At 43.3% G+C, this 17,404-nt stretch overlaps 1 protein-coding gene and 1 long non-coding RNA gene across 6 annotated transcripts in view; one reads left to right on the forward strand and one right to left on the reverse strand.

Annotated features, from left to right (window-relative positions):
* Nucleotides 1-302: 302 nt before the first annotated feature.
* Nucleotides 303-17,404, reverse strand: part of myt1la (myelin transcription factor 1-like, a) — a 73,505-nt gene continuing 56,403 nt past the window's right edge. For 3 of the 5 annotated variants that reach the window (XM_086142968.1, XM_086142967.1, XM_086142966.1), the window contains 8 exons: nt 15,904-15,966; nt 15,728-15,811; nt 11,626-11,847; nt 11,326-11,417; nt 10,438-10,541; nt 9,193-9,336; nt 6,819-6,881; nt 303-4,541 (listed from right to left, as the gene is read on the reverse strand). In XM_086142968.1, the coding sequence (XP_085999094.1) occupies nt 4,401-4,541; nt 6,819-6,881; nt 9,193-9,336; nt 10,438-10,541; nt 11,326-11,417; nt 11,626-11,847; nt 15,728-15,811; nt 15,904-15,966 (913 nt within the window). In that variant the 3' untranslated portion in view covers nt 303-4,400. The remainder of the gene's footprint in view (nt 4,542-6,818; nt 6,882-9,192; nt 9,337-10,437; nt 10,542-11,325; nt 11,418-11,625; nt 11,848-15,727; nt 15,812-15,903; nt 15,967-17,404) is intronic. The other 2 variants (XM_086142970.1, XM_086142969.1) reach the window with 1 other exon arrangement.
* On the forward strand, nt 4,400-6,465 carry LOC147213331 (uncharacterized). The gene is made up of 3 exons (XR_015104500.1): nt 4,400-4,508; nt 5,309-5,401; nt 5,636-6,465. It is a non-coding gene; the product is annotated as an uncharacterized LOC147213331 (long non-coding RNA).

Here is a 17,404-nt window from a genome sequence, read left to right on the forward strand (position 1 = left end):
TGCTTTATTTGCAACAACACAGTCTAGTATGAGACAAACATTGCAGTATATTTATGCCAATAAATCCTCCCAGTGGGGGTTCCTTTAATACTCGAGCTAACCGATGAGCAATCCTTCATGAAATCAACAAATCAAATCCATTCGGGTTAAAGCTTTATCACAAAAGATCGTTATCTGGTCTGAAAGGGATTTTTTTTGCAAGTGCTTCTGATCCCAAAATGGCGTCATTAAAAATACAGTCGTAAAAAAAAGCTCGGCAGCTAAAATAAAACATTCGACAAAATAAATGAAACAGGTCACAGTCAGTGTTGCAACACAAGATTTATTCAGAGCAAGAGATGCCAACACCAGCATGATAAAAAATGTACAAACTTCACAAGTCAAATGAAAATATCACGTAGCAACTCATGACCTTCAACGTACGGCAAAAATATAAACGGAAAAACCCCCATGCCATGTGGTCGAAGAAAACGTGGTTGCGAGAAAACGTAGGAAAAAGGCTGAAAGGAGAGAAAACGATGTATAAAACCCCCTTTTTATCGATGCAAAAGAAAGGGATGATTTCCACAGATATTCAGATGGATTTCTTTTGCATTCTAGCATGTTAGTGTTGAGATTCTCTATGTAAATAGTTACAGTTTAGCCTTTACATCTGAATATTACAATATCTAAGTCTATCAACTTCTTTAAGTGGCAGAATTGTGCTTTAACTCCCGTTTCCATTTGCACCGTTAAGGAATAACTGACTGGGTTAGAAAATACAAGCTGTCAGTCTATCTAATGCAGTAGCTTATTGGCAGGAAGCTGCAGACACCAAGCTTTGGGCAGAGATGTGAAGTCAGAGAATTAAGCGTTGCAGGAAAAAAGTCTGAAGAAGAAACAACTTTGTAGGAAAACTCCCGCCCCATCCACCATCCTTTTGTTTCTGCAGAATTAGCGCATTCTGGTGTTTTCGGTCCGTTTGAGGGCAGGCGGCTCCATAAGGATCGGGAGCAGGAAGAGGGCGTATGATTAAAATATACAAATCTCTTCCCAAGGAACACAAGGCAAGAGAGAGATTTTTTTTTCCTTAAATACACATTAAAACTGAATTCCCCAGAATGATTTTGATAATAAGAAACATTTCCTTGACATTTTATGGCTGTGGGTTTTGTTTTGTTTTTCTGGAAATTCCATGGTTATACTTTTCTATTCATTGATAAAAAAAAAAAAAAAAAAAAAAAAAAAAAAAAGGATTCCTAGATATCCGAACAAAATTTAATGACCATTTCCAAATCTCCATAAATTCGTTATCCTTATTTACCATCACAATTCAATGTAACCAGTCAATCTTCGCAATTTTTGTCTGTCAACCCGATGGACTGACCAGTGACATGAATTGATGATAATACAAGATGAAACAGCTGATCGGTGGATTTCATCTCCTTTTTTAAAATGAATCCTAATTAAAAAAAAAATGCAGCGTGAACATCCGCAAGTGTCTTGGTTTGCTTTCACTCTCGGTTTCAGGTCCCATCGATGGAGGGACAGGTTTCTCACAGGTAGAAAAACAATCTGAGAAGATACGAAGAAAACATGAAATATTTGTATAGCTCTTTACAGAGACTGCGAGAAATAAATATTTCTGCGAGTGACGAACGTTTAAAATAAAAACAGAAACAGGGTTTCGAGGGATGCACGTGTTTAAGAGAGGGGGAAGCAGCGAAAGTGGGGCTTCCGTTAATTCTTACGAAAAGCTGTTCCGTGTCAGAACGCGAAAGAGAAGAAAACGAAAAAACGGGCCGGGTCTTTTGAGTCGTGTTTACGTAAATATAGATCAAGTAATTGAATCAAGTCCATGTGACTTTTGTAATCGGACCAAACGCATCAAACCGGGGGTTGAAATGTTAAGTTCTAGAGACTCAAAAAAAAAATGTAAACAGTCTTCCCTCCGTCAAAGTCTACATGTAAGAGCCTCTTCGGGCCGATGACAGGCGGCACGCTTGCAGTTCCACAATCCGGCCACCAGGAGCTACGGACTCTTCCTGAACCAGGATTCTAAATTCTTCCACATCCCGGGGGCAAAGGTGGACTAACCCGGCCTGATGTCGAACGCGATCGCTGTCGGATCTCATTCATTTTCGGTGTCCGACGGTAACGTGACCACCCCGGTGCTAATGTGCAGCGCCGCTCCGAGTTGTCGTCACGCTCCTTAACTTCAATTTGCATAATTACAGCTAAAATCCGCCTCACGCAAATCGGGACTGACAAAAAACACGAGGCCTCGCAGTTTTCATCCCAAACTACAAAAGCAGGGAGGGTTAGTCAACTAAGAGGCTCGCGTCTGTCGCCGCGCCGTCAGCGTGTTTTTTTAGTGTGCGTTCAGCCACGGAAAGAAAACAAAAACAAACACCGAGCGCCAAACTCGAGTAAATCGGTCAGAACGCGATAATCGGGCTTGGAGAGTTGAACCAAAACACCAACTTCTAACGTTCCAAAAGTTTGGGCCGAATAGGAAAAGTCCCCGTTTGTTCTGAATCTCCGCTAAGACGCTCTCTCACTTCAGGAGAAGAACGATTGAAACAAAAAAAAAAAAACCTCTGTAACAAAAATCTGTTCATATTTCCTCTTTTTCTTTCAGAGGTCTTCAGACAGGTGCGGTTTTTGAAGAGGCGAGGGAGGGGAGGGGTGGGAGTTTTCCTTCAAAATACTAATCAACCCATTGAAATTTGCTCCAGGTTGCTCTCAATCAGGAATCACCAGCACAAAGTCTTGTCGAAAGTCACAGTTTCCACAAATTTGCTGTACAGTTTTTGCTTCATTTTACCACGTGATAATACTTTGACATACTCCAATAAAGTGCATGCATGAACGACGGTGTTCGGAAAAGATATCTCCACCAGCTCTCTGCGTGTTTTTTATCTCACACCGGGAGAGTCACGAGTCGCCGGGCCCGTTCCGGATCAGAATGCTCGAGACCGCCGGCTCCAGTTCCCGCTCGTCTTTTCAACAACAATCAAGGGAAAAAAAAAAAGAAAAAAAAGAAAACCAAAAAAAAAAAAAAAAAAAAAAAAAAGGTCGTAAAAGAAGTGCTGCTTGGTCGTCATGTCGTCCGGCATCGCGTCCCACTGTGGCTCAGACAATTCGATGCATGATTGGAAAGACGTCTTTCTACATAACGAGTGCAATATACAATGACGGATGGGGGACATTTGACCCTGTAAGTCCAGCGGAGCATAGAAAGAAAACAAACAAATGAAAAAAAAACAAAAAAAAAAAAAACCCTACAAATCTTTTTTTTTTTTGTTTGTTTTCCCACACCGCCATCGCGCCTCTCACGTCGACAATAAAAACATCAAAACATGGAAACAAAGGTGTCCCTGTGCAAACATGACAGAACCAAAGTCCTTTCACCCGTGTCAGATTCCTAAAACATGATTGTAGTAAAAGGTTTATACAAAAACGCAATACATTTATAGTTAGTAAAAAGATCTATCAGCTCTTTGCTAGTTTTATTCATAAGAAATTGCATATACCCAAACTTTTTTTTAATATAGATTGCATCCCATATCTAAACAATTAATATTCTCATACCAATATTGCTGACACGTTGCCCTATTAGCTTGTCAAGGTTGATGATTCAACTAAATTCAGAATGGCAGATTGTCTCCTACGTTTTCCATAGCCATTGGTCTTTCCCCGCTTCCTTTTTTTTTTTTTGTCTTTTTTTCCACGCGAAACAAAGAAAAGCGACAGAACAGCGACGTTTTTTTCAAACAAACTCCAAAGGGGGGGGACGATGGGATTTGCACCGGTGAGTTTCCGTGTCATGATGTTTGAAATCTTGTTTTTTTTTCTGTAGCGTTGGTTTTCTTCTCAAAAGGTTTAGCGAAAAGATTTACAGTCACGTTTAGCGTCCACGCTGTCCGCTTTACAAAAAAATGAAAGACTCCATTAAATAACCTTCAGCTTCGAGATAGCCCCCCCCCCACCTTGCTGCTCTGCAACGCCCCCCTTTTAAAACCCGTGACGCCCCTGTTCTTTTTTTTTTTCTTCAATGTACGTGAATCACGTTGAAATAAGAAATGATTCAAGCTTACAATAAATAAATACAGACATATACACTAGAATGTGCATACATTAGCAGCTATAAACAATACATCACATTATATTAGGTCATATGAAAATGTACAAAACGTGAATGTCCGTTTAAAATGTTTTTCAAAGCAAGGCAACAACAATCGAAATAATAAAAAAAGAGATACCCATGGAGTCGAGAGCGTAACAGCAGAACTATATTAGATTACAGCAGCAAAAAGAAAAAAAAAAACCCAACCCCACCCCTGCTTTTTGTAGTTTTTTTTTTTTGTTTTGTTTTTTTTTGTTAAGCGTTGCATTAGTTGCTTTAGTCTCGGCGAGAGCTACACCTGGATGCCTTGAACAGCCTGTTTGATGTTCTCCAGCAGCGCCTTGTTCTCCGGGCTCTGATACTGGTCCTGGTGGGTGTACATGTCTGTCAACGTACTCACGTAAGTGTCAAAGTTCTGTTCGTTCATTGGCTCCTGCGGTGGAGGGGGAGGGAGGGGGGTCGGTTGGGGACAAGAGGAAATCCGGGGAAGACACCGACAATCAGAGAGGGTTAGACCAATGAGAAACGGTGCATTTTCACTGTGAGACATCAAGGTATTTGGAAAGTTTTGGAGGACAGAAGGGGAGCGGGGGGAAGGAAGGGAAACACCATCAGCGAAGCATGGCTCAGTTACACAATCACACCCAAATGCTCACTGTCGTGTGTCTTTTTTTTTTTTTTTCATATTCAACACAGTATTTAGCGCCTAAACCTCGCCCTGCGATGCAAACCATGCAAAAATCAGGAGAGGGATGGTCAGCTGATGGGTTGACTGAAGGTTAATGCTCAGCATATGGAGAAAGGAAATCAAGATGCTGGAAACCAATGGGAGGTTAATAGGCAGATGAGCGATCACAGTTGAACGCGGCGAGCCAGGCGTTCGGGCCGGTCGGACGGCCTTTCAGGGGTAGCGGGGGGGCGGGGGCGGCTTTGGCCTCCGGAGCAGCCAAGTCTGGACGGAGTCCAGCGGACCGAAAACCGGACGGCTGTTCAGCGGACGGGAGCAGGATGTCCAAATTTAATACATCTCCAATATCAATTTTCCACCACGAAAGGGTATCTCTATTTGCAATATTTATCTTTGTACCGTTCGAATATAATCATAACTTCATACAGACTCGTTCTATTTAACGTCGCATGAAAAAGATGAAACATTTCTGTGCTAATATTCCATCCATTTAATCGGGAATCTTTTTTTAGGATCATTCTGTTCGAGGTTTTGCGGACACGTTTCGCAGACTCTGCAGCAACAAACCAGGAAGCGATGCAGCCTGAGGATATCACAGCCCAAAGGTGTTGTTGCGCTAATCCCTGAGCTAATCTGGAAGCTAATGTATGAGCTAATCTGTTGGCGATGGTTGAATGTTGACTTGTTCACTCATGGAAAGGCTGGATAAAAGCACCAAATTTTTTAAGCCACTGCCTCCATTCGCTACATTGGCTAGCTCGCTGATGTTTCCAAGCTAATGTGTGCGGACGTATGAGCTAAAGTAGTAAAATTATTAAAATTTGGCCTTTTTTTTTCAGGCGGACATAGACAACCACAGCCATACGTCGAGATTTGAGTCCAATGCTGATGAGAAGTGGCTACTGAAAACAGGACAAACATGGACGAGAACACAAGAATATCAAACTGATGGCCCTAAAACAAACCCACACGGTCAGCGTCCGTTTCAACTTCATTGACCTGCATTGGGGTTCGATTTGGTTCTCGGTACCCGACGATTCATCGGTTTCAAAAGTCTCGACGACCGTTATGTTTGTTTTCCGGGTGCTGGTCATTTTTATATTTCATAGTTGGCAGGAATATTTAAATAAAAGTTCATTTCCTGATTCATTCTTGAACTGCATTTAGATTATTCTTGTTTGGCGCATCGAAGGCTATCAAAATATCAAAAGCGTTTCTTAACCTAACATCACCAGTGTGACATGTCTTTATGTCTCCATTTATAAATCGTCACGCTTTGCTCCAAATGTAAATATATCAAACTGGATTTTTGTTTTCATCGTAAATATCGTGTACAACATAATTAAATAGTTTGCGGGTGGAAAGTAAACGTAACATTGAAAACATGGATTTCAATGTTCATTCAGCGTGAGCTAAGCCAAGCATAAACTTATTTATTCAAAGTGAGTCCAAGTCAAATTCTCCATGACATTGATATTTTAAAAACTATAATTCATTTATATCCATCGTAGATTTGTGTTGATACAAAGAAAATGTTTTTTTTCTACATATCCGACAATCTATAAAAATTTTGTGGTACCGCAGCCGAAAATGTACAACCTTTGATCGAATCATTAAAAAGACATAATCATTTCAAAAATATCTTGTTAAATCTAAAAAAAAAAAAAAAAAAAAACAGAATTAATTAACATATTTCCTCTGAGTGAAATAAAACACTTGCTTCGACTTATGTGGTTTAATTAATTGATACTACAATTTTTATTTTCTCAAATTAAATCTGTTTTTTTTTTTTTTTTTCTTTCTGTTCAATCCAAAAGCGTCCTCTGGGAGGTTAGCTTTCTGCGGCTGCGACGCAAAGACGCGGCTGTAAACTGCAGAGTAAATGAGTAGTGATGTGACTCGGGGGGGTGGGGGGGGGGGGGGGGGTGGGGGGAGGAAGGGGGTGGGGGTTCGGGAGGGAGGCGGGGGGATGACAGTGCAGAAGAGAAGGATAATTGGATAAAGGAGAAGTGGGTCTCTTACTCTGGGAGGCATCTGTAAACAGCAGTTATGCTTTACTGGGGCCTCTTTCTGTGGCGGCGGTCTCTACAGGAGAGGGTGTACAGAGAAGTCTATTAGCCCGCTAGACAAACGGCGGCGGTCTCAAGGCTTCTTAGGCTACACCGAAAACAGAACAGAACACACACAACGTCCGCCTTGGCAAGACAAGCTCCCTCCCGCTGGGTTCCGACTGTTACTGCGAGCGAGCGAGGTTCTCTAGAAATCACGAAAGAGATGTTTTTGTAAAAAAAAAAACAACTCAGATATTCCCTCATTACGCTACTATTTGACTGCTTAAAGAGGCCATATTGCGCGTTTTTGGTCGATTTTCATTTTCCTTTGGCGCATTAGTGCTTTTATGCTTTTCGTTACGGCGAAATCCTCCCCGGGCATGTTGAGAGAACCGGAGACGGCATAACAAGTCACCAATCATTTTCGTTAAAACGTGCTCATCGGCGCAGTGAAGCAGAAAAACAACATCTGCCTCCGAGAACGATGTTCGGCGACGATATCGTTGCTAGCTCGGGATGCTAAGTTCCGCATTTGCGGAAAACCTCGCCATTCTTAAGTAAAGTACTTTTATGTAATGCACGGTAGCAGATAATAATCCTCCTATTTCCTTAAGTCAGGACAACCAAATCTGGGAGTCTGGGACTCTGACTTCAGCCTGACTGGAATCCTAACTTGAACGGGACTCAAGTCCCGTTTTTCATGTGGAATCTCATTCCAACTCGTCCCTGAATAAATCCATTTCCTGGCTGCTTATGTTACATTTTCTATAAAAGGCCCTTGTGCTTCATAACACATATCAGCCTTCCTGCAAGGATAAAAAATAACGGTCGTATTATAGTCCTTATGCTACTTCTACTACTACTACTAATAATAATAATGATAGTAAGTTTACAGAGTACTTTTCATCAAATTCCTGTTCAAGTGAAAAGAAGTAAAAGAGTTTGGAACCCGTGACAGCGTAATGACTGGAACCCAGACCGAGGACATGAGACTCGAATCAGACATAAGGAAATGTTGAATCGAAGCGGAGTCTGACTTTCCCCCCCGAGACTAAATACTGCAAGGACGTGTCAAGGGGTCGGGATGGGGTTTGCACAAGGGGCAGACGCCGCCGGCCGTCGAGCCTGGAAGGCTTTAGCCGAGCAAAAACTTTGTTTCTAAATAAAAAAGTAAGGCTCAAAAAAAAATGCGTTTTGGGTATTTCTAATCACCGCGCAAGATGAACCCGATCATTTGCGTAATATGGCCTCTCTAAATCCTAAGGTAAAACCGAAGGGTTAGACAAAAGCGTTAAAAGAAAATCAATGAATTCATTTGAAAAAATTGCTGCAGTTCCGGGTTTCGATTGAATTTGAAAACAAAAAAGAAGGAACGGTAACGTGCCGATACGGCGTGCAAATCGTGCTGGGTTTTAGAAACGACGAGGCGAGGGAGGCGAGTTAAGAAAGGTGAGACAAGGCCTTGCTAAGACGGAGGTTTTATTTTTTGCCGCAGCGTGACGTGAAGCAGCTTCCGCTCAGGAAGTGGAAACAGGACTGGAAGCAGGAGCTGCGGGGAAATCAGGCAACTCTGGTTCTCAAGTCCTGAGAGAGAGATTATCCAATTAGCCCCGGGCTTCTTTCTACACTGAGACAGCAATGACACCAAAAACAGCCAGAAGCACTTCACTCCAAACTCAAAACACACAAACAAACAAACAAACAAAAAAGAAACGAACGACCGGCTGTTTCTCGTATGAAACATCGTAAAGCACAGAAGAAGAGGAGGAGGAAGAGGAAGAAGAGATAGAAGAAATAAGAAGCACAGCATGAAACTGCCGGGAAATAAAAAAGGTGGCGAAAAAGAAAATAAGCAGATGAGGAAAAAAAAAAACAAACCAACCTGAGTGTCGCTACACAAAAGTCTTTTAAAACCGAAATATTTGAAAGATAGCCGCGGATAGTCGCTGTTATCACTATAAAATCCGAGGATCTATACACTCATTGACTTTATTTTCTCCTTTATTTCCACTTCTCCAATCTTGCATTTACACCCGAGAATTAGAAATTAGAAAAAGGAATGAACTATTCGTCCGTTGACTTTTTATTTCTCTTGAATACAAATAGACCGATCACAGTTTTTCCTGTTTCGATGAAGTTAAATAATTTCCACGTGATAAATCTCTGAGCCCACGCAAAGGTAAATTCATCTTGAAAACAAACATTGAGACGAGGAACCGGCTAATCTATAACATTCATTTATTTATTTCGGCTCCGACGAGTACTCTAGACGCTCTGAAGTGTGAAAAATGAACCGCTCGTTTTCTTATTAAATACAGGTTGCCGTGGCAACGCCACTTTCTCACCATGTGCGGCAGCTGGATGTTGGCTAAGCTGTTGATGAGCGACTGGCTGAGGTTGGCGAGTTCGTGCAGCAGCGAGTCGTTCTGCTGCTCAATCACCTTGTTCTCCTCCTCGATGGACTTGAGGTTGGTTTCCATGGTTGTGATCTGCAAACACAGACGCCGCAACGTTTCCCCCTCGCTTTTTCTCACCCGGGATGACGACGCCAACGGTGCGGCGCCCGATCGGTAAAAGACACTTTTCAAGAACAACGTCATGGAATCATTATTCCTCTTCGGGAAACCTCTCTTTTATTCCTCAAAATAGGAAACATCCTTTTTTACTGGGTCTTTTAATCTCAAACAGTGAATCTGGAGCTCAGTGACAGATTTTTTTGTCTCATTAATTTTCACATTATTATATTCCTCAAATCCTCTCCTCTTCTTATTTCAGGTATTTCCTTTTCGCTTGATCTACTTGCCAAGCGCCCAACATTATTTCTTTTGTGAATTTTCAAGCTCTTATTGTATCACATCAGCTAGCATCATTTAACTGTTTCTATTAGTAAGAGATCGTTCCTTCTCTGTCCGAAGTTTGTATCCGCTAAAAGGCATAAAATCGAAGTCTTCCATTTTTATTTATTTTCTGTCATTTTTATTTATTTATTTTTGCATATTTACCTGGAAACCATCTCATTTTTAACGTTCTTTTTTATTTTCATTTTTTTGCCCGTAAATAATTGTTTATTTCATCATATTGTCAGTGATTCCTTACTAAATTTCACATCATTTTTAAGAAAATAAATTCAGGTATTTTCAAACGCGGGACTTTAGCCGGTTAAGGTTGTGGAATGTTCGGCTGGAATTAAGTTTTTCTCCCAACTAGCGAGGTTATTCTCACTGTTCATCATGGCAAACACTGGGTCGACTGGATGGTCGACTGGATGGTCATAGTTTGTCGGCTGTTTGTGGGATTACGATACGAAAACGTGTGATTTTGTGAACCTCGACAAAGAACCCCATATATGGTATTTCCAAAAGCATTTGAATCAGATTTGGGTTTTGTGGGACCAACGCTGGGTTCCATCAGCGAGACCAGAGACGCTCAGTTGTGGCAGAGGAACCGGGATAGAGGACTTTGTCTCCGTTCTAAGGCAAACCGAAGATGAGACATCAACTAAAACCACTGAAAAATCAAAACCGAAATCTCGCTCCCCGATTGGACGAACCGAACGGGGTCGAAATACCGCGAGTGAGACGGCGTCTTACTTGTGTCCTCAGTTTGATCATGTCTGACTCCACTTGAGTGTTGGACTCATTCAGATCTTTGATTTCTTCATCCAGCTGTTTGATTTCTTCGTCGTTTTCGATGCCTGTAAACGAAAGAGGGGGGAAAATATCACATCGGAAGAATTGAAAGTTTATTTTCGATTACAGTGATCCCTCGCTATAACGCGGTTTACTTTTCACGGTTTCGCTACTTCACGGATTTGCATCGTGCATTGTGTTCTGCATTCTGATTGGCTAAAAAGTCATTACGGCATTACGGACTGAATGAATCTTCTGTTCGTTACAAAAAAAGGGAAGAAAAAAAACATAAGGACGACAGCAGCGCTGTATAATAAGAGTATTTAATTGCATAATAATTGTAAAAAAAAATAAAGGTTTCTAATTCACGGATTTTGCCTATCACGGGTTCTTTTTGGAACGTAACCCCCGCAAAAACAAAGGTATACTGTATATCGGGACGGAATTTTGTGAATAGCCCCTTTTCCACCTGAACTTAAAATAAATTTTAATATCAGGAACATTTTCCTGGTAAAAGCAATTGCGCTAGACCTCCTGTCTGTTAGGGGAAGGTAAAAAGGAGACGCTTTACCAACGTTCTCTTCAGCTGTTTTTGGATGGTAAACGCAAGAGCGCATGGAAATTAAATTTCAGTGTTTCCCAGCTATCATTGTCTTCATTTGCTGGAGAAAGCTAATGATTGTGGCTCATCTGAAAAGTCCTAGTCCCAGAAAGGTTACTTTTTTCAGAGAATGTTCGGGCTTTTCCGAATTTCTGGCAAAAAGTCCCCGCAGTAGAAAAAGGGCCAATTTTTTTTTTTTTCGGTACTGTTTTTTTTTTTAGGGCGCTTTTTGTATTCGGAGTTCGGACCTTTACTTGCTCTTTGCTTGATTGTCAGCATCTCCACGCCGCTCATCCGGGCCTTCTTCATGGCCGAGGTGGCGCGTGGACAACCGGAGAGGCTGGTGAGAAAACAACGTATTCCACTTGAAATGAATACTATCTCAAGTATTGGATTAGTGGTGAAATCAAAGTTTCCAAACTTGAACATCCTGAAATATATTGCAACAAAAAGGCCACCCGGATGGTAAAATGTAAAAAACCTTGACCGTGGTTCAATATTGAATCACGTTTGTCTCTATGGCAACCTATGGCAGCCTGCGGTCTCACCTCCGGTGGGTTAGGAAGCTCCCGCTGACGTGTCCCGATCCGTCGCAGCCCGGGGTCGGGCAGGTCATACCGTCCGTCTTGCCGGATTTCCAGACGAACTGTGAGCCGTTGACGTAGCTGTCCTTCTGCCTCTTGGCCGCCAGGGGGCAGCCGGAGGCGCTGCGATGGGATGCGTACTTCCCGGTCACGTGACCCTGTCCGTCACAGCCTGGAACCGGACATCTGATGGGGCGGACAAACACAACGACGCTTCTTTTTAAAGCTAGCTTAACCTTTTTTAATTCCCCATCGTTGCGATTTCGATTTTTTCGACCTTCCGTCGGTCGCTTTTGTTATGGGTCGGGGGGAACGATTCAACTGCTTGTTGGTACGTCGCGGTGAAATCAACAAGACATCAAAAACCGAAATTAGGAAGAAACTTTGCCCCAAAATGTAGGCAGCTAATCAACAAAAAATACCTTGTCACTCAGGTAAAGGCATCTAATTCCAGATTCATCATTCCTGAAATTATACACATGAGGGCTAAGTTTCAGTTCTCATGCCACAGTTCTTTCAGTTTTTTGTGTGAGGAAACTGGAGAACCTGGGGGAGAACATGGAGACTCCACACAAAAAGCCCCCCCTTTTAAAAATCAACCCAAGAACCTTCTTGCCACAAGGCGAATGCGTTCACCTCCACAACGTCGGGGCACGAAAAGCAAAGGCCATATCGCCAACACCTTTTTCCAGACTTCGGGGACGAACAAAAGGCCAGAACCCTGGGAGCACAGCGTCCAACCAGGCACGCATGGCCTCACCAAGCCGGTTGGGTAAATTGATGCAATGCCATTGACTGATCTCTAAATGAGAAGTCTGCTCGCGCCCAGACAGGAAGCTAGCGGACAGCGTCATCAGCCGCTTTCGGTCCTTGAAGTCCTAAGAACACAGTTCTAAAAAGTGTACGACTCGAATTTGGTTCTAGGGAACCTTTTACTTTTAGCCTGCTCACAGACCGTAAGGGACACGGTTTAAGGGCTGACATGTACACTAAACGCCACGCTCAAAATCGAACCACAGCGAAGAAGACGATGGAAACTGAATTTGCCACAGCAGCAGTAATAATAACCATGGACTGTCGGATAGGTTGAATTGTTTTTAATTTTCCGCCGTAAGAAAATCCCTGTTGTTAACTAACTCTTATTTACTTATCTACTTATTTTGGCGAAAATGTAGACGTTCCGCTGCCGGGCCCTGGCAATCCCGCTGTGGCGTAGGACCAGCTCGGACCTCTTCTTCGGTTTATTTCTCACTGGTTCTGTCTATTTTGTTGCAAGAAAACCGCTGACCCGTCTTTTTAGGGTTCCATAGGAACTCACGTGACCTGAGTTCCTATGGAACCCTAAAAAGACCCAAGAAAGAGCCTTGTTGTTGAAACATACCAGGAACTGCAAAAAGTTCCAACATTGCCAAAGGAACTATCAACCGGACCGATTTAGTTGACCGGGATGCCAGCGATAACTACGACCCTGACCTTTACTCGCCAATTTAAACACGTTTTCATTGAAGACAGCCGAAACTTTAACACCTCAGTCGTAGTCAACGACGGCAAAAAAACAAAAAATTTTACTCACACTTCTTACCAGCTGAACACGACTTAGCATTCACTGTAAATATCCTCATCTTCCTCTCTCCTACTCTGTTTTCTCCTCCTCCTCCTCCCTCAGCTTTCTAAAACCTGACGATGTGCGCGTTGAAGTGTGCGTCTTGATTGAGAGATGTGTGTGGGATGGCTTTCGGTGATGTTTGGAGTCACGGCAACGACAAAAATCACATAAAAACGCGCGCGAAAACAAGACATTAAAAATTCCCAGGATGATCGAACCCACCTCTCTTTACGGTCTCGGCTGGCGGCGACACTCAAAGGTGGAATGGCCTTGTTCAGTCGTGTCGTGTCAAAACGACGACGAGCCCTGGGAGGGTTGCCGTGGCAATGATGTGGGTTGCTGGTAAATATGCATGATGGCGTTTTAAAAGAAATTATCGATTTCTCGAGAGCTCCCGTAACGCGGCGCCTCCGCGACGTCCAAACCCAGAAGCGAACCCAGCTTTCCCGATCGAGCCAGGGTTGACTCTTGCAATAGGGCCGGGAAAATCCTTAAATATTTAACTGGAACCGCATTTCAAACCGTTTCACAACCTGGTCCAGATCGGGAGATCGGATCCGAAAATTCAAATTCAGAAGTATCTCCTCCCCACCTTCTCCCTCCTCCTCCTCCTCCTTCCTCCTCCTCCCCTGCGAGGCCCTGGCAGGATAAAATCCGCTCGCTGTGCAGATGACAGCTCCTCCACCTCCATACGCTCGGCGCTGTCTCCTGCATCCCAAAACACCCTCCGCAGTGACATTTTGGGCTGATTAGTGTGAGCGGAGCGTCTCCCCAGCCGAGCCGGGGTTACGCTTAATTACGACTCGGCTGTTAATGACGGCGGGCGGACGGGAAGGGAGGCGGCGGCGACAGCTGGCAGCAGACTGAACTTTAGATTATTCACAAGGTCGCGGGCGGCTTAACGTTACGTCTCCGTTTTAACGGGAAATGTCAAAGGCTCACCGGCGCTAACCTTTACAGGACCGGGCCTGCTGGGAGCACCAGGTGAGGAGGAGGAGTGACCCCGGATCCTCTGTGAAAAAAAAAATAGAAATTCTCCCCTAAAGTTAGAAAGGTCAGCGCACACGGGAAGCATGTTAACACGGGGAAGACGGATGGATCTGTCGGCGGCTTTTCGTGTAAACGGTAAGTAAGACGCCTCTGCGACGGCGCCGCCGAGGCCTGGGTTCGGAAAAAACGGGAACGTTTTCAATTCGGAAAAGCCTTTCGGCGAACGGGGGGAGGCGAGGGTTCGAGATGTGATATTCGATACCGATGCGTGTCGTCCGACGGACGGAAAAATGAAGGTGCGATAAAGGTTGATAAAGAAAATGAGCAGGGCTGGCATCCATTTTCATTTATTCTGAAATCAATGAGCAAATCGCCGACTGAGACGAATGACAACCATTCTACCGAATCCTCTCCTTTCGGCCGCTCCCTTCAGGGTCGCCGCAGCCAATCATCTAACCTCCTTGTCAGCTAACTTCATGTCCTCCGCTCAGAAATCACCTCTTTTGGTCCTCCGTTGGACCTCCAGCCCGGTAGTTCCAACCTCAGCGTCCTTGTACCTTCACCATCCCTCCCCTGAACACGTCCAAACCACTTTGAACACTTTTCTCCACCCGTTCCGACTCGCTAGCACCGGTTTCTTCGGCTCGTCTCCAAGTCAAATGTCAACCCTAGGTACTTAAAATCCAACGTCCAGACCTCTCCTTTCCGGAGCATACCTGCACATCTCTACAGATTCGTCAACCCGCTCCCTGCTCTTATTAAGATCACAACGTCATCCGCAAACAAACTCATCTGTGGTCATCTCATCTGTCGGCCTGTCCATCGGCGAAGGGTCGAGAATTATATCGAATAAATGGTAAACAGTGGTATAAATGCAATCAATTCGGGCATGTTTTGAATCTTGTGCTAATCTTCTAATGTTTTCTACAGTTTTGAGGGAATCTTAAGTGAATTTTCTGAGGCAAGGAAAAAAAAAATTGGCCAAAGATCTATGCATACTGTTTTTTTAATTGCATTTTTTTACATGAATTTTTGAATACACGATCACTTTTTAAATGTTTCGATCTTTGCTGCGGTTTGCCGTTTGGAAAAATATCCTAAATTTATGGCCAAAAGTGATGTTGAAATAAAAAGCCGTTTCTCGATTAGTAAGTTTTGTTTTTTTGTTCACTTTGCATTTAAGCTTTCCATCACACCCCGACTTTAAATTCAAAATTTGTTCATTTAAATTTCAAATTAGCAGTTTCATGTCAGCTTCTTGATTTAAAATGGCTTCTGCACAGGCAGATTCATTTCCTAACTTCCTGTTTTGGCTGCAACCAGTTAGTGGGCCCGCTGACGGACAGATCTTTTAGAAAAGCTGGAAAATTGAGGCAAAATGGAATTTGAGAGAGAAATAACTCAGAAATTCCCCCCGAGTTTTTTGCTTTTTTTTTTAACGAATATGCTAAATTTCCCGAGGAGCCTTACTTGATTGGCTCCTGGTCATCCTTGTCCTCTTTACTGTGGAGGATTTTGATGCCGCTCTTCTTGGCTCGAGGACAACCGGACAAACTGGTGGACAGGAGGCGAAATGTTAGCGGGAAGTCGAGCAGCCGAGGACTGCGGTCATTGCGGCGTCGTGAGCAAAAGCGCAGTCATTTTACCTCCTGTGGGAGGCGTAATTTCCAGTGATGTGTCCTGATCCATCACAGCCGGGGGTTGGACATCTGAGGACGAACACGACAAAATGGCATCATCAACTCCAACATCCAATAGGAGACGATTTCCATTTGAGGTAGGTTTCAGAACCCGAGCTAATCCTGCTCCCAAAGGCTAAGACGGCCTTTTTGAAGACGAGCCTTTAGAACGAGCCAAACAAAGGTCTTCCGGGTCTTAACAAATGTTAGCTCTCATGGTGTCGGTCACATGGTCCATTCAGAGGGACACCATCTTCTGGACAGGGTGGGGGAAAACAACGAAAGTCTAAGGGGATGGCAGCACGGCAAAGTGCTTTGTGAGACTTCCTCCGCTAACATCCCGTTTAGCCATCAGCTCCTTGAATTGAAATAGCATAATTCGATCTTGCAAATTGTCCAGACTTTCAAAAAGTTTCGGACCAAGCAACCTCAAGTGGAAGATGGAGTGGATTCTTTCAAAATTCTTAAAAGAAGACTCATCGGTTATATGTTTGAAACCTTGGCTGTTGGAATTCAGAGTTTTGGGCCCATTGACGGAACCATACTTGTAGCTCCGCGGTTCAAGTTTTGGGCCAATTGACGGAACCATACTTGTAGTTCCGCGGTTCAGCTCGTACAAATGATTTGCACCAAATCATGGCTATTCCTGAATCCGGCATTTCCTAAATATACAGGCGTAAAAATGAAGCAACAAAGGCTAAACTTACAATCGTGCTAAGTAGCAGCTATCTAGCTATGTTTATACTCTCTATAAATGTCCACCACCATTTCATGTAGCGGGAGCCCAGCACTGTCTTCATCATTCATCTTTGCCACTTAAAATGGCAAAACTTCAATCTTTATTCGGATAAAGAAAATGACTCTTGTGGTGCTTGTTTTTATGACCATGGTGTCATCGTGGATACCGACATGTAGATTAGAGTGTCATCTGCATGCCTGATAATGTTGCGTTTCTCCATTGGCTGATAAACACGACCACGGAAAAATAAAAGCTATTATCCTTAGGGCTCAAACGTCGTTTAGACAGAAGGACTTGTGTTGTTTTTGAGGATTTCTTTTGATTTAATGCTCTCCAATGAAGCCTCGGTACTTCAGTCCATCTCGTCTTTCCCGACATCTCCGCCTCCCAGTACATTAATCTCTCCCTGGTGGAGTTGACATTTATTCTGAAATTCGGTGCGGCGTCACTGGAGAGGCTGCGCCCTTATCACTTCACCGCGTCGGGTTCATTTTTCAATTCCTAACCTTTTCGGCGCCGTTTCTTCTCGTTTTGTTCAGATTTTACGTCCGTTTTGAGGGATGTCGGTTGTTTCGGGAGGAGGAGGAAAGGTGTAAATGAAAAGGGGACTACTAAAAAAGGGTTGATTAAAAAGGGAATTGACGAAAATGAATTTCAAATTTCTCACGTTGCCCTCAGTGCAAGTAAAACTGGAAGTTTCACAAATAGCGCCATATTTATGAACTTTTC

Source organism: Fistularia commersonii, chromosome 36, assembly GCF_037954325.1.
Source record: "Fistularia commersonii isolate RoL2024-O1a breed Wild chromosome 36, RoL_Fcom_v1.0, whole genome shotgun sequence".
Classification (NCBI taxonomy): domain Eukaryota; kingdom Metazoa; phylum Chordata; class Actinopteri; order Syngnathiformes; family Fistulariidae; genus Fistularia; species Fistularia commersonii.